Raw genomic sequence first — 26,829 nt, 5'->3', positions numbered from 1 at the left:
TTAGAAAATCCCCAGTCCCAGCTTAGAAATAAAATTGGTAAAGACAGCATTGTCCAGCTTCCTAGTAATCATATTCCTAAGGGCCTAATTCCTCTTGAAAGACTATTTGACCAGAATGATGTGCCTTACAAAGCTGCCCAAAAAAGAAAACCAATCTACAGTCTGTAAGCATGATATAGGAAGTTCGGGTCAGCCTAGGTATGTGAATTTGTCCACTCATTTGTCTACTGATCAAAGTGATGAATACTGCAATTTAATGAGGTAATTTGCTGATGTGTTTTCCTAGGAGTATAGTGACCTGAAAAATTATGATAAGAATATAATTCAACATAAAATCCCTCTAGAAAAATACAATATTCCTTTCAAATAGAAGCTGAGACCAATAAATCCTATGCTTCTTCCACTGATTGAAAAAGAAATTAAAAAGTTGCTAGCTGCCAAGATCATAGTACCTCTGAGATATTCAAAATGGGTAGCCAATCTAGTGGTGGTGAGGAAGAAAAGTGGTGAAATTAGACTGTGTGTTGATTTCAGAAATTTGAACAAATGCTCAAAGAAAGACAACTATCCTCTGCCAAAGATGGAACATTTGCTGCAAAAGGTCTCAGGAGCTAAAGTGATGTCATTTTTGGATGGATTTTCAAGCTTTAATCAGATTGTTGTGCACCTAGATGATCAAGAAAAGACTGCATTCATCACTCCTTGGGGCACATTTATGTATGCCAAAATGCCATTTGGATTGATGAATGCTAGAGCCACCTTTCAGCGAGCTATGGATATAGAATTTGTGGGAGAGAAGGAAAAATTTGTGCTTATCTACCTTGATGATATAACAGTTTACTCCAGCAACCATCAAAACCATTTGCAGCATCTGAAAAAAGTGTTTCTAAAGTGCAAGAGGTTTGGAATATCAGTCAATCCCAGAACATCTCAATTTGCTTTAAATGAAGGCAAGCTGTTAGGACATATTGTGTCTGCTGCAGGTGTTCAGATTGACCTAGAAAGAGTCAAAGAAATTCAGACTTTGTCTGTCCCTAGATCAAAGAAGGATATTTAGTCTTTTTTAGGCTAAATAAATTTTGTAAGAATTATTATTCCAAATTTTGTTGAATATGTGAAGCATATTACCTCCATGTTGAAGAAAGGGGTAGAAATCAAATGGACTCATACAGCAAGAAAATCGTTTGATTCCATCAAAAAAGCTATTATGGAGGCTCCCACATTAATAAGTCCAGACTACAGCAAGGAGTTCCACATATTTTCATTTGCCTCTGAAGACACCATTGCAGCAGTTTTATTGCTGCAAGATGAAGAAGGTTCAGAACATCCAGTGGCATTTTTCAGCAAGAACTTGAGGGATGTTGAACTGAGGTGCCAAAGATTTGACGGAAAATAACAGTTGAAGTCCCTACCCTTAAAACCAATACTTGCAAAAGGACCTTTTCAGTAGTGGGGTTTGGATTTCATTGGTTCAATCCACATTCCAGTGGCCAGCATAAATGGATATTAGTAGCCACTAATTATTTCACTAAGTGGATTGAAGAAATTCCTACAAGGAAGGCTGATCATAATATGGTCATGAAATTTTTAACAGAGAATATCTTCAGCAGATTTGGTTGTCCACATAAACTAATAACAAATAATGCAGCAACATTCAGGGCAAAAGAGCTGGTGGAAATGTGTGATTCAATGGGTATTAAACTTGTTCATTCCACCTCATATTACCCATAAGGAAATGGTGTAGCAGAATCTTCAAATAAAATTCTGATCAGGATAATTAAAAAGCTGTTAGAGGACAATAAAAAGAATTGGGATTCAAAGCTCAAGTATGCACTGTGGGCTGACAGAGTGACCATTAAAAAATCCACAAGCAATTCTCCTTTCAAGCTGGTATATGGCACTGATGTTGTATTCCTAATTCAATTAATTCTCCCTGTGGCAAAATTCATTCAAGAAGAGCAAGATGAGGAAGAATGCATGACAAAGAGGATCACTAATCTAGCATAAATACATCAAATTAGAGAACAGCTGGTTGAAAAAGTTGCAGCACATTAGAGAAGGATCAAGGAAGCCTTTGACAAGAAGGCAAAAACAAATAATTTTCAGATTGGTGACTTGGTTTTGAAATGGGATGCACTAAAGGAGAAGAAAGGAAATCATGGGAAATTTGATGCTTTCTGGACAGGGCCTTTCATCATTTCACAGGTTCAGGGGAACAACACCTTCATACTGAAAAGTGTGGGAGGAGAAGCAGTTTTTGATGGCCCAGTTAATGGACATTTTCTAAAAAATTATGTTGTTTAAGGTCCTTTGGCCTTAAAAGTTGTAAATATTGTGTTTTTATTAGTTTTAGTACAGATGCAGTAGACTCCATGCCCAGTGGAACACTAGGAATTTTAGCTAATGTGTTTTCAGCTGGAAAGGCAGTGGTCTGCAGGTTCTTGAGACCTCACAGGGAGGATCTCATCCCCAGAAGTAGCTAGTGTTAGCTCTGCTACATGCTTCTAATTTTCCAGGAGAAGAAATAAGTTTGGTCCTTGGTTGCTGGCTCAGAGATGGTTTATAATGGTTATCATTGTCTCTCCCTATTTTCCCCGCTACCTCCATTTCATCCTTCCCTTTCATTTTCCCTTTTCTCCTTATAACTCCCACACCTCTGTTTCCTCCTTCCCCTTAAATCCTCATTATTCTCTTTAAACCCCTTTATCCTTGTTTTGGCCTCAAAACCCCGCCTAAACCCTTTTTTACCTACTCCCGGGCATATTTTGTTTTAACACTTTTAAAACCGCATAAACCTTTTTTCACAACTTTTTCGCTGTTTTTTTTGTTTTAATGTTATAAACCCCGATAACCCTCTATAAACCCCATTAACCATTATAACCACGCATATAATAAAAATCATTTAACTGCGTGCCTGTACCGCCCCTCACTTGTCACATAAACACTGAAACTTGTGCGTTAACCGTGACCGTTCGATGATCCATTGCTTGATCCAAGGGCATACCCTACCCCTGCTCCCATAAACTGCACGTCATATAACCTGAGGGGGGGTGGTTTTGGGCTGCCACGCGACACTATTTCACTAGATCGTGCTACCTTATACGTAAACCACCATTCCCAAAGAGCGGTGTGGGGAAACTGCTTATTGCCCTTCCGGTATGGTCCCCCACTCGTTAACTTGTGCGCACCTTCTGCTTGCGATCACCGTCGGACCTGCCGCGTCTAGATCCGACGGCCCTGGTTGCTCCATTCCCATTTGCTCCCGATAGACCCTTAGATCTGATCTCTGCCATCCGATTTGTCGGATCCGACGACCTATAATCAATCGTGCTCCTGTTTTCTCCCAACGTTGCCCGCCAACAGATCTAGGTCGTCCATCGGAGCCATCCAACGGTCAACATTCATGCCCAATTCATCATCCATTTTCAATGTATTTTTCAGTGTTTTCGGCCTGTTTTATGCGCACGAAGAAGGAAGAGATGATACAACAATCTGCACATCTAATCATCAGCTATCACATTTAAAGAACAGCACGGTCAAGGACGAGAAGGACGATCCTTGAGCAACTCAATGATTGCAGCAGTTATGGAAATTCATTCAAAGCATACTTCACCTGTTCAAGAAGGACAACCAAGTACCAGTAAATGTCATTTTGTCCATTAAAACAATCAAACTGTATCAAAGACCAATATCTGATTGTAAATGCGGTTGGTGGTCAGTTATGACTCCTCCACGCATCGGTTTGCAGAGCAATTTTGTAGTCAACCTCCATATATACCCAGAAAAAAGATGTAATGAGGTTGATGAATGTTATTTTGGTGTAAACTTCAACTTCTGGAGACTGCAACTATTGTGACACTTGTGGCTTCTGGTCTGCTTTTCCAGCTAATACAAGCTTCTTTTGTTGTTGATTGCTCACTTTCCACTTCTTTTTCTTTGTTCCAGGTTGTGCCTGTTATATATTTATTCATGTGTTGTTGATGCTTAGCATTAGAGGGGCTGTCATCCCACCTCTGTGTTAGAATTTAGCTGTATCATTGAATTTGTATGCAGGTTTCTGTTGTTTTAATGCCAGAGAGCTGTCATCCTGTCTGTGCATTAGGAAATAGATTTACAGACCTTTTAACTGGTTGCAGCTGGCCATCACAGGGTCCTGTGCATCTACTGGTGTGACCAGTCTTCTCCATCATCACATTTTCTTTAAAACTGTGGGTAATTGGTGGTATAAAGCCTTGTAGTCTGGGGTTCACCCATGTCTGGGGTTAAGCATAGTAGAAGTGGTTATCTAGCTTGAATATGCAGCATTTCTTTCATTCATCCACCATTTATCCAACTTCTTGTTGAGTTTGTAATGTTCCTGAGCATCTCTGATATACAACCTAGGAGAGTTTCTTGGGGTGATAATAGTTACGTGTCTAAGGAGAACTTTATTCTTCTTCTTTTCGAAAGTTTATGGATTCTTCAAAATGTGCCCTATGTATTATTATTGTTTGAAATGTTAAAATTATGCCAAATTCCGATTTAAAAATAGGTTCAAACTTGTTTTATTATCTGTAATTTCCCTCTCCTGTACAACTCATCACATTGAAAGCTAATATTGATTGTTCCACTTCAAAATATATTATAGTTAATGGATCTCACCAAACTACTTGAAATTCTTTCAAAAATTATTTAGCATAATTTGTAAAATCTTTGAAATTACATAAATAATAATGATACATAAATGCCTCAAATCATTGGTCAGTTCAATAGTGGGAATACACATTGTTTTATATGTTTGATCTTTATAATATTACTTGGTTGACATATAATTTATGGTCAAACATTAATTTAAAAAAATATTAAGATAAAATACAAAATTTATATTAACAAAAAAATTAGTTTTCTATTCATAATTCTTTTTAATAAAAACATATAATGTATATGCCAATTGGATAATGTGAATACGCATTGTTTTATATATATGATCTTTTGAAAATAATATAAAACATTTATACCTATAATATTATATGGTTGACGTATATTTTAGGGTCAAATATTAATTAAAAAAATATTAAAATAAAATATAAAAGTTATATTAATGAAAATTTAGTTTATATTCATAATTTTTTTTAATACAAGCATATAATGTATATGTTTGTTGGATAGTGGGAATACACATTGTTTTATATGTTTGATATTTCCAAAGTAATATAAAACATTTATACCTATAATATTACTTACTTGACGTATATGTTTTTATCAAACATTAACTAAAAGAATATTAAGTTAAAATACAAGCAAGGAGAAAGCCCGCCCCAACAAATCAACAGTTATGAGGATTTGAATACCGCAGAAAATAAATCTTCCTTTAACAGCGAAGCAAATCTCCTAAACCAAACTTCTCTGACTATAGATCGCGAAGCTAAGACACCAATGTCCCAAGAACCAGAAGAGATGAAGGAGATGCAAGACAAAGGAAGTTGGAAGACCATAGAGAAAAGACAGAAAGCTACAACACCAATCTTGCCAAGAAAGACGAGGAGCCAGACAAGTAAAAATTAAGAAAATTGTAGGTCCGATAGACCAATTTGGTCTCAGTGGACGTTAACCATCATCATCATCATCATCATTAACAAAAAATTAGTTTTATATTCATGAAAAAATTAATAAAAACATATAATGTATATGCGAGTTGGATAGTGAATACACATTATTTTATATATTTGATCTTTCGAAAGTAATATAAAACATTTACACCTATAATATTACTTGATTGGTCTAACATTAATTAAAAAATATTAAGAAAAAATATAAAAGTTGGTCAAAATCTATTACTAATTTATGCCTTTAGTCAAACTAGTTATTACTCGCTAATGGCTAGTTAGCAGCTCTCTACATCTATTTATTACAATGCCTGGATTTGGTTCCTCATCTTATCCTGAAGATAAACAAAAATTATATTAACAAAAATTTAATTTTATATTCATAAAAAAAATAATAAAAACATATAATATATAATATTTAAATAATGAATAAAACTAAAAACCAAATATTATGTGAGGGAAAAACAACCATAAGAAATTTATTTGACAATTAAGAGGGACTAACAAATTTATACCTTGGTTGCCAAACAAATCTCATAAACATTAAATCTAGTAACAAACACACTATTTAACTATAAATTCACTAACTCAAAATAACCATAACCATTAATTGAACTATTCAATAATATATTTTAACTATTAATTTATTAACTATTTAACTCATTAATACTTTACTTTAATCCATAAATATCAATTAATTTTTCGGCCTGGAGTATGCCGTAAAACTGCTTTTGCTTGGCTAAGAGCTCGTCTTCCTCGGACGTAAGGAAACAGGTTAACGGCCCAAGACCCAGAGGCATCTGGCAGGAGTGAAAGCCTGCTCCCTTACGGACCACCAGCGGGTTATTACAGGTGGCGTGGTTTTCCTTGATAACGGTGATGAGTCAAATCGACATTCGCGGATAGCAGCCAGAGATGGTTGTCCTCACTGTTGGTTTGACACCTGAGTTTGATAGTTTTGCCACCTTCGGAAAAAAAATATCAATTAATTTTATAATATTAAATAATTACCAATGAAAATATTTAAAATTATATAAAATATTTTATTTTAGATTAGGTAATAAAATTTGAATGAATCCGAAAATTAAGAGTATAATTTTCATCATAATTCAGAGCAATGTAAAATATTTATACTTCTAATTTCCACACAATTTGAATTAGTCCAAAAATTTCTCCTACACTGGGTAAAGTATTTATACCTTTATAAATTTAGTAGTCTGTATTTATATCTTTATAAATTTAGTAGTCAAATCAGTAGAAAGGTGAGTTTTCTTAATGAAGTCTCCTCTAACCATTACGTATCAAATAATAATATTTAACTTAGAACTCATTTTTATAAAAATATAATAAGAGACGTTGCTCATCATTTCGCTTTTATAATGAAGAGACCTAGTCATCCATGCGCATATTCATGCTAGTCGTAAGGATGTAAGGTTTTAATTAATAATTAACAGCCTGTCGATGCCAACCCTATAGTGCTGAATTGGCGCAGGAACATTTGGCATTATAAATCATTTAATGGCGGCTCTGTGCCTGCTGGAAAAAACCTAAATTCATCCTCAAATGGAGGGCCTGACTTAATCTTCACTCCGTATTCTATAAATATGGAGGTTGTTCCATATTGAAATCGATCCATACCTTCTTTTTCCTGCATCTTGTTTCCTCATAGCGAACGTTGTATCCTGCAAAAATGGTTAATATAAAAGTGAAAAGCTGTGAAACGGTGCTGCCCGCTGCACCGACTCCACGGGGGAATGTTTGGCTTTCAAATCTGGATCTGGTAGTGGGGAGAACGCATGCTAGTACTGTATATATCTACAGGCCCACTGGCACTGCTACACCTCATTTGTTTTCAATGGATATTCTTAAGGATGCACTTAGCAAAGTTCTGGTGCCCTTCTATCCCATCGCGGGAAGACTCGGAAAGGATGCGCATGGGCGTCTGCAAATTATCTGTAACGGTGAGGGAGGTGAGCTTATTGAGGCTGTAACAGATTCTACCATTGACGATTTTGGAGATTTTGCCCCCAGTCCGGAGCTCTGTCAGCTTCTTCCCCGCCTTGATTGTACTGCAGAAGACATTCATACCTACCCTCTGCTCCTTGTTCAGGTAAACTAATTATTCTTTTAATCCAATTTATTTTACTAGTTATTCTTTTAATCGAATTTATTTGATATGTTAAGATCCCTCCTTGTTCAGGTAAACTAATTATTCTTTTAATCCAATTTATTTTACTAGTTATTCTTTTAATCGAATTTATTTGATATGTTAAGATCCCATTAACAGAGGTAGATCGCATTGTGTTTTGGGAATATTTTTGAATCTTTGAGTCTTACTTTGGAAATATTTCTGAATTGGAAAGTTAAAACATAAGTTAACTGTTTCATTTCTGTATTTTGAGAATATCTCGAAATCTTAGAATCATAAATGAAGTTTTGGAAATTTCTTGAAATCTAAGTATTTATAGAAAAGTCAACTGTTTCACAGTTAGTTTTGAAAATTAGAACGGTTTCACAATTAATTTTGACAATTAAATTCTTTTATTTTATTTAAAAAATTTAATTAATTTATTATAAATCACAAAAACTTAAATACAAAAATTAAATTCCTGTTTATTCTCCATTTACAACAGAAATTAAAATATATGTTAAAATAGGAATTGAGAATGGAACTTCTCCTTGTTATTGTGATAATGTTTATAGCTATGCAATTTTACATAGTAGAGGAGGTGAGACTAGCGGATGTTACGAGTAAAAGTATGAGCTATATAAGATCCCATAGGTTCATCTAAAATATAAAATTAATTTAAAGATAAATTTATTTTAATTTTTTTATTAAATAAAAACCTATATGATATATTTTTTAATTATTATCATTTTTAAAAACGGTTTAAATTTCATAGATTATAGATTACATTTGAAAAGAAGAATTGATAATTTTTTCTCCATATCTAATGAAGATGGTTTATTTTAGAAATAAATATTATAAATTTACATTATAATTTAAATTAAATTTGGAATTAAGATGTATATTGATTTAACAATTTTTTTTTGGTAAGTTAGATGCATTTTCTAGTGTATGTGTTTAGCACTTCAGTAAGATTTGAACACAGGTCGTTTTAGTGTACGAACTTTAGCCGTTCACTGAAATTTGAACACATGTCGTTTTATTAAGAAAACTTTTTCTCAAACAGTTGTATTACTGAGATTTGACTCTATCAATTTAATATTTAATTTTATGATTAAAAAAAATTATTTTGAAATAAATATTATAAATTATAAAAAATTGTTTTATAAGAGATTTTTTAACTTGTTTTATATTTAAAATTTAAAAAAATGTTAATAACTATATATAAAAATTTAATAACTATATATAAAAATTTAGAAATATAATTTTTATATATAATTTTGTTTAGATTCTTTTGTTTTGGAAAATCTTTAATAGATAATTTTATATTTTAGTAAATTTTGATTATTCATATTGATTTCTTATATATTATATTAATTATATTTTTAAAAATTGATTTTATTTTTATTAACTTAATGATATTTAATGCATAATATCGTTAAAAAATTTCTTTATTAATTTCAATTATGATTATGATTATAATAATAATTAACTTCTATGAAACTAATAAGAAAATTAGTCCAAAACCATTATAATTTTAATTATTTGAGATATTAAAAAAGTCACTATTCTAACCCATATTTTAAAATTAAATTTTAGATTATTTTTTATAATATAAAAAAGGATTAATAATAATTTTAAGAGTAATTAGCTTTAAAGACTTAATATTCAATAATTAAAATTAACTTACTCCATTTATTATTTATAAATCTGATAAATCATAAAAATTTATCAAATTACTCTAACGAAAAATCCATTTAACTTTTCCTCATTTAAAAATTCTTGTATTTAATTCGCTGCAGTAAAAGCATAACAATTGTATAAGATTGTTGACTTTTCATATTGATTCTCTGTACATCGCAATCTTTGGTTTTTGTCTCGAGTATGCAGGTTAATAATGATGTTAACATTGCATGAGATTGAATTTTTTGGTCTGGTAGTATGTGTACATTTTCATAACATTATGTACCATTTATTTATTTGCAGGTAACATTTTTCAAGTGTGGAGGAGTTTCACTGGGTGTGAGGATAAATCACATTGTGGGGGATGGATATGCAGGTTTACATTTTATGAATAGTTGGGCTGCTGTAGCTCGTGGAGCCGATATTACTCAACCCTTTCTTGATAGAAGTATTTTTCAAGCCGATAATATTGCCAGTCCAAAGTTTCATCATATAGAGTACGAACAACCTTCACCATTGAATGAAAAAAATGGTGCAATGAATGATAACCAGAACTCAATTGGCATTTTCAAAATCACAAAGCACCAGTTAGACAGCCTTAAGGCCAAGGCCACAGAGAATGGCAATCAAGTAAAATACAGTAGTTATGAAATGCTGTCAGGCCACATTTGGAGATGTGTTTGTAAAGCTGGAAATATGAGGGAAGATGAAGAGAGCAAAATGTATGCTCCTATAGACAGTCGTAATCGGCTAGTTCCACCTCTTCCTCCAAATTATTTTGGAAATGCTATTTTTATTGCTTCGCCTATGGCTCTGGTGGGGGAACTGACCTCAAAACCTATATATTATGCTGCAAGTATCATCCATGAAGGTTTGGTTGGGATGGATGATGAATACTTACGCTCAGCTTTAGACTATTTGGAGTCACACCATGATTTGGATGCTCTAGTTCGAGGATCTCATACATTCAGGTCTCCTCATCTTTGCATCACAAGTTGGGCTCGATTGCCTATTCACGATGCAGATTTTGGTTGGGGAAAGCCAATATATATGGGTCCTGCCATCATTGCTTTTGAAAACTCAATCTGCATTTTGTCTAGTCCTGTCAATGATGGAAGTTTGACAGTTGCAATAAAATTGCAGAAAGATCAGATGAACAATTTTAAGAAATTGTTCTATGAATTCTGAATATGAATTCATTAGAATTACAATAAAATGTTAGAGAAAGTTTATATTCATTGGATCTAAGATTATTGCTGAGGAGGACAACGCTTACTTTTTCTCTAGTCTTACCGAAGATGGAAGCCTGTCAATTGTAATAAGATTGGAGGCAGAGCATATGGTCTACTTTGAGAATTCGTTTTATAAATTTTGATGCAGATGGAAGTTTGTCAATTGTAATAAGATTCCGGGCAGAGCATATGGTCTGTTTTGAGAAATTGTTGTATGGGTTTTTACAATGATCGAAAAATTATTATTAGTCAGCAATAATAGGATCTCAATTGTTATTGAAATAAAAATGGGACAATGTTATATCTCTAGACTATTGTAAATATTTTGTTTACCACAGTTAAAAAAAAAGAAGAAGAGAGAAACAAACTAAAGGATGGTGATTATTATCTGTTGCATAAATTTATTTATATATATATATTAGTGAATGAAAATAAGAAATGATTTCCTAGTATCAGGGATATCATGTAATTTCTGAGGAGAGAAGTTAAGAGATTTAAAAAAAACAGTTGCAAAACCCTAACTGCCCTTCCCCCTCACTGTGGAATGGTTTCCAAGAAAAGGAGGGGGAGGGAAAAAGCACTGTGTTGTAGAGGACAGGCAGTAGGAAAAAGAGGAGAGGGCTTACCACGTCTAGTGATGATCAGAAGGTAAGGGTGCAGAACACGTGCAACTAGCAAAGATTGTAGCTTTTGAGCAAGCTAAGGGGGGAGATTGGTCTCGAAATACAATCTCATGATCAGGTGGTTGACTAGCTGCAGAGAGCAGAGGTGACCTTATCTCGGAAAAGAAAAAGAAAGTACACTTATAGGAAGCGACATAGGTATGAGGGACTGACTTGAAACCAGAAAATGTTTAATTTCTGTGGGTTGCAATACTTTTTAGAATTTATGAAATAGTACTCAAAAAAAAAAATGGTGAGGTTAGGTAGTTCTCTTTATAAATTGTTTTTCGGGTAGTAGTTGCAGTGAGCTGCCAAGAAGAGGGTCAAACTTAGTTAGAGAACTTTACAATTAACCGTCTCTGTTAGACAATTTTTCCTCAGGTTGGAAACTAAAACATGTATGGTAATGCAGGCGTTAACAGTATTTGGTAAGGGTTGCCAGAGTGAATTTGGCGTGAGGTAGCATACCAAATGTAATAACCAGTTTCTTGCATCAGAGAATGAAAGGAAATGAAACCCTTAGGAAGACATTGAAAATTAGGCTAACTTCTCTAGGGAATATTAATAAACAAATTGAGGAATACTGTGCAAAGCATAGACAGACCCGAATATATGAAGTGTACAAAACTGGTTAAATTCCAATAATATTCTTTAGTTGGCTTGCAACGTTTGGTCTAAGCCTTTTTCTTTTTAAAAGAAATATAAGTAGAAAATGCCATCGTTTGCCTTACCGCAAGCATGCAACAACTATGAAATATCACCAATCAAATGCAGAGATTAATGCAAGTTTTTTAAGGTGCTGCAAGAATGTTTCCCCTGTATTAAGGTAGGGCCAGACACAGCATGGGCGCAACAGGTGGTCCACTCAACGAGTATTCTCTAAACGGTGAAAGAACCCAAAAAGAAAACTGGGTATTGAGCATGGATGGGTAAATAGGTTGGGTAGGGTCGCTACCCTTCAGCGTTTAACACTTCCACAATTAAACAAAGATAAGGACCTAGTAGCATGCAAAAGCTAATGGGAAAGAAATTTAAGACTGTGGTTGGGGGGCAAGGTTCGGACCCTCTCAAATGGAAAGATGCATGCATATGGAACAAAACCAACCCAAAGTCAAGTACATAAAACACCATAAAACTGTACATTTATTTGCATACTAAACCAAAATGCTTGACATCATTAAACACTGGCAAGACCATGAATTATAGAAAAGAAGCTACATCTCCTATACAAACAAGCCACAGTGCGGTAATTCCTTTAAATAAGTATATAACAAGGAGACCATTTGTCTATAAAAACCAATAGCTCTTCAATTACAGTCCAGCAGATAAGAGGATAAACATGCCGTAAGAAAAATGTGCACAGTTATGCATTAAAGTTTATACAATCACAATGTCCGAGCAGTGAAACTGTAGTCAGATGCCTAAACTCTAGTAACTAAATTATATAAATCATTTCAGTGGAAACTTGGAGCTTGGAGGGGACGTAAACACCCTCCACTCCATTGTTTATCAAAATATGAGAGAAACCGGAAGGGTTACCCTCCTTTAGACATAGGAAAACCTTCAAGACAAACAGACAAGGCCATGGCTGAAAGGCTTTCCCATACCTGGAACCCTAGACAGGATGAAGGTGGGCTTCCCTTAGTCGAGTCTAGGCCACCGTATGAGGGACAGGCGCCCAGCCTGTATGAGAGCAACCCACGCAAACAAAGTCAGACAATGGTGGAAGGAATGCGAGCTGCAGTAGAAATTCAAAGGAAATTATCCTCTCTCTTTGTCAAAAACTTACCCACTAAAGGAAACTCCGGCCAACGTATGAACAGCTCTCGTATCGGTGCTGTAGAATGCCCTCCATTATCGAACCAACCTGCAGTTTGCATGATACATGTGCAAAACAAGAATTCTTTCAGTAAAACGAAGGAGCACATAGCCAAAAGAAAGCAGAACAAACATGACTCTGTTTCATTTGATTACCTGAAGGGTTTGGTGACAAATCCGTCGGCATTCGAGCAGGGTCTGTAGGTTTGGCTCTCTGGAACTAAATGCATGGGTTGAACCAGAGCAAGCCCGCGGAGAGTTGCCTAACCAAATGAAATCCGCCACCCAAAGCAACCGATAGATTAGGTCGGAAGCCCGCGAAACGCTGCCACCATTGGATGGCAGGGGCGATCTCCACTGTAGATGAGGCAAGGAATACCACGCAAGCCGAGAGATTGGACAGCCTGCCGGCCTCGTACAAAATGGAGCAAGGCAGAACTTAATCCCACGTGGAAGTAGATAAGGAAGCCATGTGATGGCGATGGGAGAAGGGGCAAGTTACCTCCTAACTGGATGCCACTTGGACAACATGTCTGATACCCAACAGAGGTTTCAATAAAATCTAAAACTCGTACATCAGCACATAAATTAAAACCAAGGCCGCATCTTGAGTGGTAACCATTTGGTGTCACTAGGTGATTAATCATAGTTGTACGGGACTATAACCCAATAAGGTATCCACAGTTATGTTAATACCTTAAAAAATAAATAAATAAATAAAATAAAATAAAATAAAATTTACTTAGCAATGGAGATATGACAAGTGGTATCAGAGCCAAGTTACAAAAACTGTGGCCTCTGGGAATTGAAAACTGTCAAACAGATTGTGTACATACAACTTATTTCATCTCTATTGAGTAATTAAAGAAACAGATAATGTATTGACCTTTCCACTGTTACTTGTTGTATGTTAAGCACAGGAAAACAGAGGACTGACAATATGAGGAGAATAGACAATGCGTCACGTAGGTTTGTGGCGGGTCAGGGACTTGCAATGGGTCCTGGAAATCGTCCTGAATTATGGGTACAGCTGGGAGAGGAGGCGCGCAATACCAATCTGGCAATTTTAGAGACAATACAAGAGCTGAAAAATGAAATGGCTTGATTACGGGAAGATAATGCAAGGTTAAATGTGGAACATGAGAGAATTATAAAAAGCCTATCCGATAGACAGAATCAGCAGCCACCGAATCCCAGTGCTGAGCAACAAAGAATGTCAGAAGAACAGAATCACCACACAGAACCCAAAGAGTCAGAAGGAAGGGAGGAGAAATGCTCTGATAATGCTTCCGAACAGCAGACATCCAAAAGGCAATGGATAGAGGTTCATGGGGAGTTCCATAAAATCAAACCACCACACTTTGACGGAGAACATGAGGAAGCAGCTGAGGCCTAGTTGATTAATATGAACAAATACTTCCAGCTATATGAATACGATCACAACCTCAAGGCATGATTGGCCATTTTCCAATTATAGGGAAAGGCCACCTTGTGGTGGGAAGAGGTTAAGATGGTAAGAGGAGTAAGCGAACAGAATATCACTTGGGAGAAATTTCAAAGATACTTTAAGGAAAGGTACCTGACCGAGCGCTTCTATGACGAGAAGGCAAGGGAATTTCATGACCTGCATTTGGGGTAGCAAACTATGGACGAATTTATCACTCGTTTTACTTCTTTGCTCCGTTATGTGCCCTATATTCAGGAAGAAAAAGCTAAAGTACAAAGGTTTGTCAGTAGTTTACCCTTGACTATGAGGGAAAGAATCGAATTTGACAACCCAAAGATGATGAACGAGGCTATACGCAAAGCCCGAATTTGCTACTAGCAGAGCAAGCAGAAGGGAGAAATCCTGGGTAAGAGATGGGTCGATAAGAAAAGCAACAAGCTGGCTGGAAGTACTAAAGGTAATTGCGGTGGTGGTAACAAAGGATTCGCCAAGGGGCAGATCAGCAGAAACTCACAGAAGAATTTGCTCCGATTAAAGCCCCCCATTGAGTCCAGAACCAATGATCAACCCTGGAAAATAGACAACGAAGGGACAACAAGGCCTCCAGTGCAATGTTGGGGTTGTGGTGGACCCCATTACGTGAAAAACTGTCCCCAGCGAAAAGGAGTTGAATAGGTTTCCTAGGTCTACAAAGCTTCTAAAGTTGGCGATGTAGGACGGAGTCTACCAAAGATTAATGCCGTTTTGGAAGATTGCCAGGTGGAGTACCAGCCCACCATGGTCGAATTTGAAGGTAAACTCTTAGACCTTGCTGTAACTATTTTAATTGATCCTGGAGCTACATTAAGTTATATTAGTCCTAGAGTCGTGGAACGTTGCAAATTGCAACCTGTTAAATTTAAGGACCCTTGGCTAGTACAGTTGGCAACAGGGGCAAAGAGACAAGCACTTGCTAAGATCAAACACTGCCCTTTAAAGATAGTAGGACAACCAGTGATGGCAGATTTTAATGTGCTTCCCCTTGGTTCGTACGATGTGCTGATTAGAATGGATTGGTTAGAAAAATATTGGTCCATAATTAATTGTAAAACTAAGACTATTTGTTATAAGGACGAACTGGGAACAAAACAAGAGATGCAAGGAATTAAGCGGCCAGTGCAGATTTGGCCCATAACTGCCACACAGTTAGCAAAATGCATTAGGAAAGGATGTCGGATTTATGCCATCCAAGTGGGGTATGCCAACTCAAAAGATAAAACAACCACATTGGAGAACATTCCTGTGATACAAGAATTTGCCAATGTGTTTCCAGAAGAGATTCTCGGACTGCCACCCAAAAGAGACATAGACTTTACCATCGAATTGGTGCCAAGAGTAGCCCCAGTATCCCTAGCACCCTACAGAATGAGCGTACCAGAATTGACAGAGCTAAAAATGCAATTATAGGAGCTGTTGGACAAAAACTACATTCGCCCCAGTGTGTCCCCTTGGGGAGCCCCGGTATTGTTCATTAAGAAAAAGGACGAGACCCTCCGCATGTGTATGGACTACCGTCAATTAAACAAATTGACAATCAAAAACAAGTACCCTCTACCCCGTATTGATGAACTGTTTGACCAGGTGAAAGGAGCAACAATTTTCTCAAAGATTGATTTGCGATCAGGGTATCACCAAATCCGAATTAAAGAGGAAGACATAGCTAAGACAACTTTTAGAACTCGTTATGGCCGCTATGAGTTTGTGGTGTTACCCTTTAGGTTAACCAACGCTCCTGCCACCTTTATGTGTCTGATGAACAATGTATTTCATCGGTATTTGGATAAATTTGTGCTGATCTTTATTGACGATATATTGATTTACTCTCAGACTATGGAGGAGCATCAGGAGCACCTCAAGTTAGTATTGCAAACTCTCCGAGAACACCAATTATATGCTAAGTTCAGTAAATGTGAATTCTTTAAAGAGAAGATACAATATTTGGGGCATATCATCACTAAAGAAGGGATCGCAGTGGATCCTGAAAAGATAAGGACCATAATGGAATGGTCGGTACCCAAAGATGTGGCGGACATTCGATATTTCATGGGACTAGCAGGCTATTATAGACAGTTTGTAGAAGAATTTTCAAAAGTAGCCTATCCAATCACATCCTTACAGAAAAAGGGAAGAACTTTCAGGTGGACCCCTGAATGTCAAAAAAGTTTCGAACAACTCAAATACTTACTCACCACAGCACCCATTCTAAGCATAGCCAATCCTAGTAAATATTATGTGGTGTACACTGACGCAAGTAAGGAAGGGGTAGGAGGTGTGTTAATGCAGGAAGGGAAAGTGATAGCATATGAATCAAGAAAGTTAAAAGAGCATGAGCAGAAATATTCTTCTTACGATCTAGAGTTGGCAGCTGTGATTGATGCCTTGAAAATGTGGCGACATTATCTTATGGGAAGAAAATTTCTGTTATTGACAGATCACCACAGTCTGACTAATTATTTTAGCTAGCCCACTCTAAATGCAAGGCAAGCACGGTGGGTGGATTTCCTAAGTGGTTTTGATTTTGAGATCAAGCATTTAAAAGGGAAGGAGAATCGGGTGGCAGACGCTTTGAGTCGAAAATTGCAATGCCTATACGAAATTTCTTGCAGTGAAGGGAAAAGCCCCTTCAGGGAAATGATTAAAAAGGCAGCTAAACAAGATGTTGTTTATCAGCAAATAAAACAGCAAGTTCAACAACCAACCAACAAAGAAAAACAACCGGATTATGCTTTGGATGCTGCTGGAATGTTGTATTACAAAGGAAGGTTGTACGTGCCCAATCAGAACAATATTAAAAATATGATATTGGATGAGTATCATAAGAGTCATTACACCAGACACCCAGGATATCAAAATATGATCACTGCACTTCGAAAAGAATATTATTGGTTGGGTATGAAGAAAGATGTGGCTGGTTATTTGGCATGGTGTCTAGAATGTCAACAAATTAAAGCAGAACACCAACATCTTGCGGGTTTATTACAACCATTACCCATCCCGGAATGGAAGTGAGAAACCATCTTTATGGATTTTATAACGGGTTTGCCTAAGTCAAAGAAAAATAACGACTCCATCATGGTGGTGGTGGACAAGCTAAGTCAGCACATTTTATACCGGTGTAATCTACCTACAGAGCTGTGCAGATCACCCATGTTTTCATGCAAAATATATTTAGGCTACATGGGTTACCAAATACAATAATTTCAAACCGTGATGTAAAATTTACATCGGTCTTTTGGAAAACATTATTTGAAGAATTGGGGACTCGGCTGAACTTTAGCACAACTTATCACCCTCAAACTGATGGGCAAATCGAACGGGTGAATCGGGTGGTGGAAGATATGTTAAGAGCATATGTGATGCAGCAACCAACCAAGTGGGAGGACGTACTTTTTAAAAATAGGTCGAGTCGTGATTTTTCTGGTTGGCTCTTGGAGATGACAATTTTAAAGGTTTCATTTATAATTTACAATCTATTTGTCCAATAACATGTCCAAACTACAGCCAAGATTGATGTTTTAAAATTCAGATTTTTGGATAGCATCTCTTTGTCACTTTAGCCCAGATTTTAAATCTACAAAGTTACCTAAATTCGAAGTATCACTCAGGCAGGAGTTAAGCAAAAGACTAGTAATTTTTACAAGTTTGTACGGACACTTTTATGATATTTGCAATAATAGGACACTGATTATCTTTTTACAGATGTATAACCGATTTTATATTTAATATATTTGCATATAAAAAGTAATTTGTATATAGAGGAAATGTAAAATGAAAATAATTTAAATATTTATGTTTAATGAGGGAAGTGAAATTTTATAGTAAAGATTGGTTGAATATCATGATATAGTCTTTCGTAGTAGTTGTTAGTACAATCTAGTTGTCAGTCAAATATAGCCATTTCCCAGTTAAATCTAACCGTTTGAGGTTTTGCTCTCTCTATTTAACATGCAGCTATGATTATGCAGCTATGATCTGGTTCTTCAACTCGTCCTGACGATGAACCACACTCGTGGGTTCGAAACGCGTTGAAAAATAAAATATGATGTGATTTTCACTGAAGACTACTCTCATAAACTGAATATGGATCACAGAAACCTCAATATCATGATATGCTTTAACAATCACATGCTTTCCTTTTATTATATTATTCTTTTTATTATATCATTTTTATATAATTATTGGTTATTAAGTTTTGTTTTTAATTATTGAAGTAGCTTTGAGTTTAAGTTTGAGAGAGTCTTAGTGTGTGATATTATTATTACTATGATATCTATATATATATATATATATATATATATATATATATATATATATATAATGTTGGATATTAAATCTTATATCAAATTTAGAAAATACTAAATTCCACACAAACTAATGGATATATTGATTCATTGCATGATGTGACATTTGTCTTATGGAGAATATGATTAATTAACTGAGTTAAAATAATCATGGAATTGATGCAAGGTTACATCATGAAATTTAAGTTAATATATTAAAACAGTGGTAGTTAATGGTTGTGTAACTTACTATTCCTTTACTAAAGATTACTCTATGTAATGATGATGATTTATTTAATGGCAATTGAAGGAATATGGAAAGTAATTCAGAAAATTACATGTTTGAAAATGTAGTAAAAAAATTCTTATTCCATGCATTTTCATGCGAGGTTATCGAAAATGTCATAAATGGTATCAGAGTTGAAACTTACAGCATTGGTGCCTTTTGGGAATTGGTAAGCAGAAATGAAGTATATGATACTAGTGAACATTAACTCAAGTATGATTCTAAGAAGCTACATAACAATATATGCAGTAGACTACTTTTACATGATGCATGTTTATAACCACAATGAAGAGTAGTAAGTAATAAAGTATGCTGCAAAATTGTGCTCATGACATTTGAATCTTGATGAGGATAAAAAAAAAGCTTTGTTGCATCTATGAAAGATCCTTAGTCACTAGTGAAAGTGAGAATTGACTACCAACCTTTGCAAGATTAATGATACATTTAATGAACATGACAAAAGTTACAATGCATTGCTTGTAAAGAATGAATACATGTATGTGATAATGAAAGAATGTATTAGATGGGGAATGTCCTAAAAGTGGACAATGTGATGTTTTAAAAATAACCCCTTTATATGTTAAAGATAGATAATAATTCAAGTGATAAGTCTTAGCTGTAATGGCTAAAAAAAGATTGAGTCATGTCATGGTCAAATTTAAGATCGTTGGTAGCATTGATTAGTTACTTTTGCATGGGTAACTACTAAAACTTATATGCATGAATCAATTTTGAGTAAAGCTTACTACAAGTTGTAAAAAAGTAGTTTACTTCATGTGCTAGTCTGTTGGTAACAATACAATGTGGAATTTGAGAATGTCTGGATTGTTACCCTAAATGTTATTGACATTTACACATTAATGTTAACTCTATGTTTTATGTGAATAAAGCTTTGCATATGCTTTTATGCATAAAGATATTGTATGCAAGAAGCTACAATGATTGCAACATAGATACTTGTTTAGAAATGCATACATGTGACTGCAAGTTCTTGAAACATACAAAGGACTTGGATCATAATACAATAGTGTCGTTGAAGTGATAGATTTGATGGTTTTACCAGCTTAATGGTAGAACTAGTGGTAATCATGATGATGATTACCTTATTTGTTCAAAATTTCACAATTTTACAAATTGATGACTCAATAATGATGTTAGTGGTATGCATTAATGGTTGTTGATTAAATGCATATGCATAAATTAAATGACATGTTGCATGAGTTGGAAATTATGGGAATGTTGATGATTAAAATATTATTCCCTTAACTGTTGTTTTGGAAAAACAACTTTATGAAAACATTGTTTTAACATCTAGGGGATGTTTCCTTACTAGTTATATTACTTTTAATACATAAAGGTGGATTATGAAAATCAATACGACCAATAATTTCTATTATGTTGAAATGTTGATAACATAGATGTATGTGAAAGTGAAATACATCTTGAATGTTTTTGGTGAATGTTTTGTGCATGCCAATATTTTGTAGAAGGTATGATTTTATTAAAAACAATTGTGATTAATATTGTTAATGTGATTAAGCAGAGGTAACTTAACAGCAGCATAAAGACGTGTGAAAAGTAAATTATTGCAATGTGATTTGCAACTAAAAATAGAAAATATAATGTTATGATATATAAAATATGGTAATGTTTTTATAAATTGCATAAGGGTTATTTTGAAACAAATATTACCTATATGACATGTGATATTACAAATTTTTAGTGAATGTAATTTTAATGTCAATTTTTTTATGATTATTATATGCCTAATTTTTTTGTCTTCTCAAAATATATTTAATAAGAATATACTATTATTAATATATGCTTTTAAAGATTCTTAAAATATAAAAAAAATTGAATATGATTATTTTTTTAGTTTTCAAAAAATGCAACTTAATTATTTTATTTTAGTATATTTTTAAATTTTAAAAAAAATCTAATAATATAAAACCAACCAAAAACATGATAGTGTTTGAACTCATGGTGCATTGTAGGAAAGACATGATAGTGAATTATTCTTACTAGAATATTTAAAAAAAAAATTCTTAAAATATAAAACCATAAAAAAGACATAATACCAATTAAATTATTCTTATTGATATATTTTTTTAAAAGATTCCTAAAATATAAAACCAAAAAAATTAAATAGTGAATTATTCTTACTCGAATATTTTTTTTAAAACTTCTTAAAATATAAAACCATAAAAAAAGAAATAATACGAGTTAAATTATTCTTATTGGTATATTTTTTTAAAAGATTCCTAAAATATAAAACCAAAAAAATTAAATATGATTTTAATATCAAATTTTTGAGTTTTTTCAAAATGCAACTAAATTATTTTTAATTATTTTTTATTAGTATATTTTTAAATTAAAAAAAAATAAAAATAAAATAAAATAAAACAAAATCAACCAAAAACATGATGGTGTATTGTCGATAATTATTCCACATGATAGTGAATTATTTTTACTAAAATATTTTTTATAAAAATACTTAAAATATAAAATCATAAAAAAGACATAATACCAATTTCTTTTATCGATATATTTTTTTTAATTATTAAAATTTAGAATTTTTTCAAAATGCAACTCAATTATTTTTTATTAATATATTTTTAAATTAAAAAAAAAATAATAATAATATAAAACCAATCAAAAACATGATAGTGGCTGAACTCATGATGCATTGTAGAAAATTATTCCTATAAAAAAACATGATAGTGAATTATTCTTATTGGAATATTTTTTAAAAAAATTCTTAAAATATAAAACCATGAAAAAGACATAATACCAATTATTCTTATTGGTATATTTTTTAAAAAGATTCCTAATATATAAAACCAATCAAAAAACCATGATAGCTGGGGAAAGCTAACCTTTAAATTCTTTCATGGCCAGTGCCACTTTCTCATCCTAATTGTATTTCATTGAAGTTTATGGTGTTCTGTTTTTTTCTTTATTACTTTAATTTAAATGGGTTGATTTATAAACTTGGAATTCTATAGAACATAATATTTTGAAGATATATTTAATTAAATTATTTTATGAATTATATTTTTTAATTAAGATGGAAAACATTTATTATAATTAAAATTATAGATATATTTATTTTAAAATAGAGATTTTGGAATTTAATTTAATTATTAATAGTGGATGGTAAAGATATAATCTATTTAAGAATTATGGTTTTTAGATATGTTGTATTGATAAGTATGATATTGGCTCATTAATGGTTTACAAATTAAGAATCTGTATAATAAAGTGGGTAAAAATTTCTATGATTAACAATGTTTATTTATACTTTTTTAAATATATATATGTTTAGCATATATTTTATAACAATAATAATAAAATTAGAATTTCATGATTTTTTAATTTCAATATCTCAACATATATCATGAAATAAGTATTTTGATGATTATTGTGAATTTATATCTAATAGATTTATTCACTATTTAATTTATACTTATTTTAATGAAAGAAAATCCAAACCAAATTTATTTAATTATATTATTATAATAATAATAATTAAATTGATACTATATTAACTAAAAACTCCAAATCAACTAAAACATTCATTTTTCTTTAAATAAATAAATAAGTATTTTTTACTTTACTTTCATAAAAAAAAATTATATATTAGCTGAAAACATTGATATAAGTGTTTTTATAAATGGGCTGAAAACATTGGCATGACTGTGGTTTCAATGATGTCATTTGGCCTTGGTACCTATTGTTATAAGAAACCTCCCTCTGGTATTATGCGATGGTTTTTTCTTACTGTCCAATTTCGCCACTCAACGAAATTGGTCAACTAATGGAAGAGTTATACATTCATTTACGAAATGTCACTATCAGAATTGTGAAAGATTAGATGCGCTCCATAAAGGAGTTTTGATTCTCACAAATAATTCTTATCCTCACCAACTCCTTATCAGGATTCAGTAACTGCCAAGTTCCAACGACTAAGTATGGTAATCCGGACAAAGTGACGCCATCTTGATTATTTCCAGTTTAAATATCATTAAAGTGAATTCGGCGAAAATGGAATAATTTTTTTATATTAGTGGCGATCCAATCTTCAGACGTGGGCTGGGGATACACAACGCACATTATTAAATAAAACAAGATAAGCTGCATGGCAGCTAGTCCCTGCCCGAGGCTTGAAGAAAAACATGAGACCACAGTTCCGATAAAGCACAGTCAAGCCAAAGAATTTTGTGGAGTTTGTGGAGTTTCAACAAACATGTTGGTTACATTGTATACGGGTATTCCATGGAGAGTGGCATGTCTAACAGGTAGGGAATGGGAAGTGATCGATCAAGTTAGTAATCATACGTGTTGGTTACATTGTATATGTGTATTCCATGGAGTGCTGCATGTGTAACATGAAGGGGACGAAAATTGATCGATCAAGCTAGTCTGATTTTTTTGTTGGTGTCTTGATAATCCAGCCTTTCCTAGCTAGACAATTCCAGAAAACCACGGGCCATACGATTCCAAAAAACATTGTATATGTTTATTCCATGGAGTGTTGCATCTGTAACATGAAGGGGATGACGAAAATTGATCAATCAAGCTATTTGATTTTTTTGTTGGTGTCCTGATAATCCAGCCTTTCTTAGCCAAACAATTTCAGAAAACTACTAGCCATACGATTCCAGAAAACTACAAATACAAGGCAGCGCTAAATCGTTGAAAACTACAAAAGAATCCTTATGAATGTACAAAAGAATGTATTAGAACAAATTGTTTTCGTATGGTAAACACGTCGTCAAGCATAAGAGTTTAATACCTTAATTAAGGACAACAACTTGCAAATGAAGAACAATGCCACACCCTCGAAACCAGTAGCCGGAGATGTGGCAGCGAGCTCACTTCACTGAAAATTTTACCAAAAAGCTTAATGTTAACTATATAAATATGAAATTTTCAATAGTACGATCAAATTAATCAACTCCTTCGATTTTAAATATCAGTGCACAAACAATAACATAATAATCAAGCAATTAAAAAAGTAGGCCATCCATGTTATTAATCGAAAATTTCAAACAAAAAGGCCGACAACAGAAAAAGAAAAATATTTATGTTTCGATTAATCCTGAATATGATCAAACCCAATAACCCACATATTTATCAAGTGATCATAATTCTGTGAGTTACCACTTTATCGATTTATTAACCCTATGTCTAAGAATATAATGCCTTTATCTATTGATATTTGTACCAAGTAAACATAGTATTATATAAATTTCCATTTTTTGTGGGCATTGCAATGGCTTCTCCATATGGTGAAACCGGAAGAGTGGTTGGTAAGTTTTTCTGGTGGTAAGAACCGTTAATGTTTTAAAAGTAAGTTAGACTAAGCGTGCATGCCTTCCTATTAAAATAAAAGATTACATGACCCTGTAAAGGCTGGTCTAATATCCTCTTTTCACACAGAACATTACTCCATCTTCGCCGAAGCTGGAAGTTGCAACTCATGGCTACACGTGCTGAGAAAGCCAGGAGATGTGTCAACACGACGTGCATGTTGACCATCTGTTTGAACTCGGAATAATGTTATACATTAATTATCGGGTATGCATCAGGATTGCATGCAAGCCATGTGCCTGTGTGCATACTTTTGTAAATTAGATGTTGTTGTTTGTACAGTAAATGAAACAAAAAGAGGTAGAGCTTAGTCGAATACAATCAATTTGAACAATTAAGACAATCGATTTGAAGCTCGTCCTTACGGAATTTGAATAGTTAGTTGAATTTCTTGTTGAAGACGATCGATTTGAAGCTCGTCCTTATGGATCCATTTCATGCCCATGAACCCTGGTTGTACAATAAAGCCATCATTTGGCATCCTCCTCTAAAGCATTCAATGGCATGGTCGAGTCGGTTCAACCCATTGGTTCACCATCGAACGAGTCAAGGCCACACGCTGAGTATGGGCACAGGATCGCATGTGGTTCTTAGTTACAACCTTCACCTTTGAGCGTAGCATCCCAAGGGTGGATTGCTATCATTAATTCACCATTTAGGTTCTTAGTTACAGCCTTTGTTGGCGAAAAATTGATAAGTCCAGGGTTTGGTCAGTGCAAGGACTAGCTAGCTCAGTATGTATGCTTGCTAGCTTTTATGCTCCTTCTTATGTTGTCTTTCTCGCTGCGTGCTTTTCTACAGGAAGCATCCCAACCAGCAGCTTAAGAAGAAGGCAATTTCATACCCTTTACCATAATTTGGTAGTGCTCCTACTAACCTATATATATCTCAAGGCTGCGAGGTCTACTGGTTATAAATCAATGGCTTCGGGCTTTGGCTCTTTTTGCAATTACAAGGATGCTGGGTCAACTATTGACTCGAATGCTGGTGAGTAAACTGAGGTTCAAATGCATCTCGTTAACTAGCCACCTTTCCTGCTACTCCTGCTACCACCTCTACTTATATTGCTATTGGTAGTGTTGGTTCCAAAGCAAGATCCAGTTTATGGAAGCTCTAGTTTAAGCGCTTGATTCAGAGCCATTTGACGATGCAAGTGATTCATAACCGGTTGATCCAATTGCCCGTGAACCAACGAAGGTATGAAAGGAAAAGGTTTCAGGTGAAAGTACTGATAATTCATGGTGGAAGGAGCAAGGACCATGTTCTTCAAGCCATCAATCTAGCCAGCCTGCACAAAGGTGAGTTTTTTTGTTTCTAATCTGAGCTTTTAAGAGTTTCATAAAAAAATTAAAAAGCTGTGTTCAGTGAAAGATCATAAATGAAAATTGACTGGAAAAAGTTGTGTTCGGTGAAAGATCATAAATGAAAATTGACTGTGTGAAAATTGACTAGAAATGATGACAAAGAGTGAATGCAAAATGAAGAAATGATGACAAAGAGTGAATTCATAATGAAAATTGATTTTGCATGAAATGATAGCAAGGAATGAAAAATTGTTTCTTACTTGTTGCTCCACTATTTCAAGTTTCAAGCTGCAGACTAGCTATGAAGGACCATGTTCTTCAATCCATCAATCTAGCCAGCCTGCACAGCCTGCACAAAGGTGAGTTTTTTTGTTTCTAATCTGAGCTTTTAAGAGTTTCATAAAAAAATTAAAAAGTTGTGTTTAGTGAAAGATCATAAATGAAAATTGACTGGAAAAAGTTGTGTTCAGTGAAAGATCATAAATGAAAATTGACTGTGTGAAAATTGACTGGAAATGATGACAAAGAGTGAATGAAAAATGAAGAAATGATGACAAAGAGTGAATTCATAATGAAAATTGATTTTGCATGAAATGACAGCAAGGAATGAAAAAATGTTTCTTACTTGTTTCTCCACTATTTCAAGTTTCAAGCCACAGACTAGCTCATCATAGCTTATCTTCATTATGATGCAGAAGAACTGGCTCATCATAGCTCATCTTCATTATGATGCAAAAGACTCAGGGACGAGACTCCATTATGATGTAGAAGACTCAAGGACTCTGGCTTATGGAAAACTCTCCCATGCAACCTGGCGAAAGGGACAACTGTTACAGTTTATGGAATGGCACCTAGATTGAAGCGGTGGCAGGTGGCAGGTGCACTAGACAGAAGCCTTCGCAGATGGACATGCCAAGTCTCTGACCTTGCCGTGAAGCTTATGAGCTTAGGTTTAATTCAATTCAGTTGTTATAGGTTTAATTTAATTCAGT

General features: G+C 34.1%; 1 protein-coding gene and 1 pseudogene across 2 annotated transcripts in view; both read left to right on the top strand.

The window, feature by feature from the left end:
* Positions 1 to 7,149: 7,149 nt before the first annotated feature.
* LOC149253397 (shikimate O-hydroxycinnamoyltransferase-like) lies at positions 7,150 to 10,743 on the top strand. The gene is made up of 2 exons (XM_089456826.1): positions 7,150 to 7,695; positions 9,700 to 10,743. The coding sequence occupies exons 1-2, from the start codon at positions 7,276 to 7,278 to the stop codon at positions 10,582 to 10,584; spliced, it is 1,305 nt and encodes a 434-aa protein (XP_089312952.1). The 5' UTR covers positions 7,150 to 7,275; the 3' UTR covers positions 10,585 to 10,743.
* A 2,131-nt stretch (positions 10,744 to 12,874) lies between these two features.
* LOC149253396 (shikimate O-hydroxycinnamoyltransferase-like) overlaps positions 12,875 to 26,829 on the top strand; it is a 47,674-nt pseudogene continuing 33,719 nt past the window's right edge. The window contains exons 1-2 of the transcript XR_016265469.1: positions 12,875 to 13,304; positions 14,029 to 14,168. The product of XR_016265469.1 is annotated as a shikimate O-hydroxycinnamoyltransferase-like (transcript). The remainder of the gene's footprint in view (positions 13,305 to 14,028; positions 14,169 to 26,829) is intronic.

This window comes from Pinus tabuliformis, chromosome 7, assembly GCF_031772625.1.
Source record: "Pinus tabuliformis cultivar Carrire ecotype Pingquan chromosome 7, CPIR1, whole genome shotgun sequence".
In the NCBI taxonomy this organism is placed as follows: Eukaryota; Viridiplantae; Streptophyta; class Pinopsida; order Pinales; family Pinaceae; genus Pinus; species Pinus tabuliformis.
The sequence above is the reverse complement of the archived record's forward strand: the minus strand, read 5'-3'. Positions and strand labels throughout refer to the sequence as shown.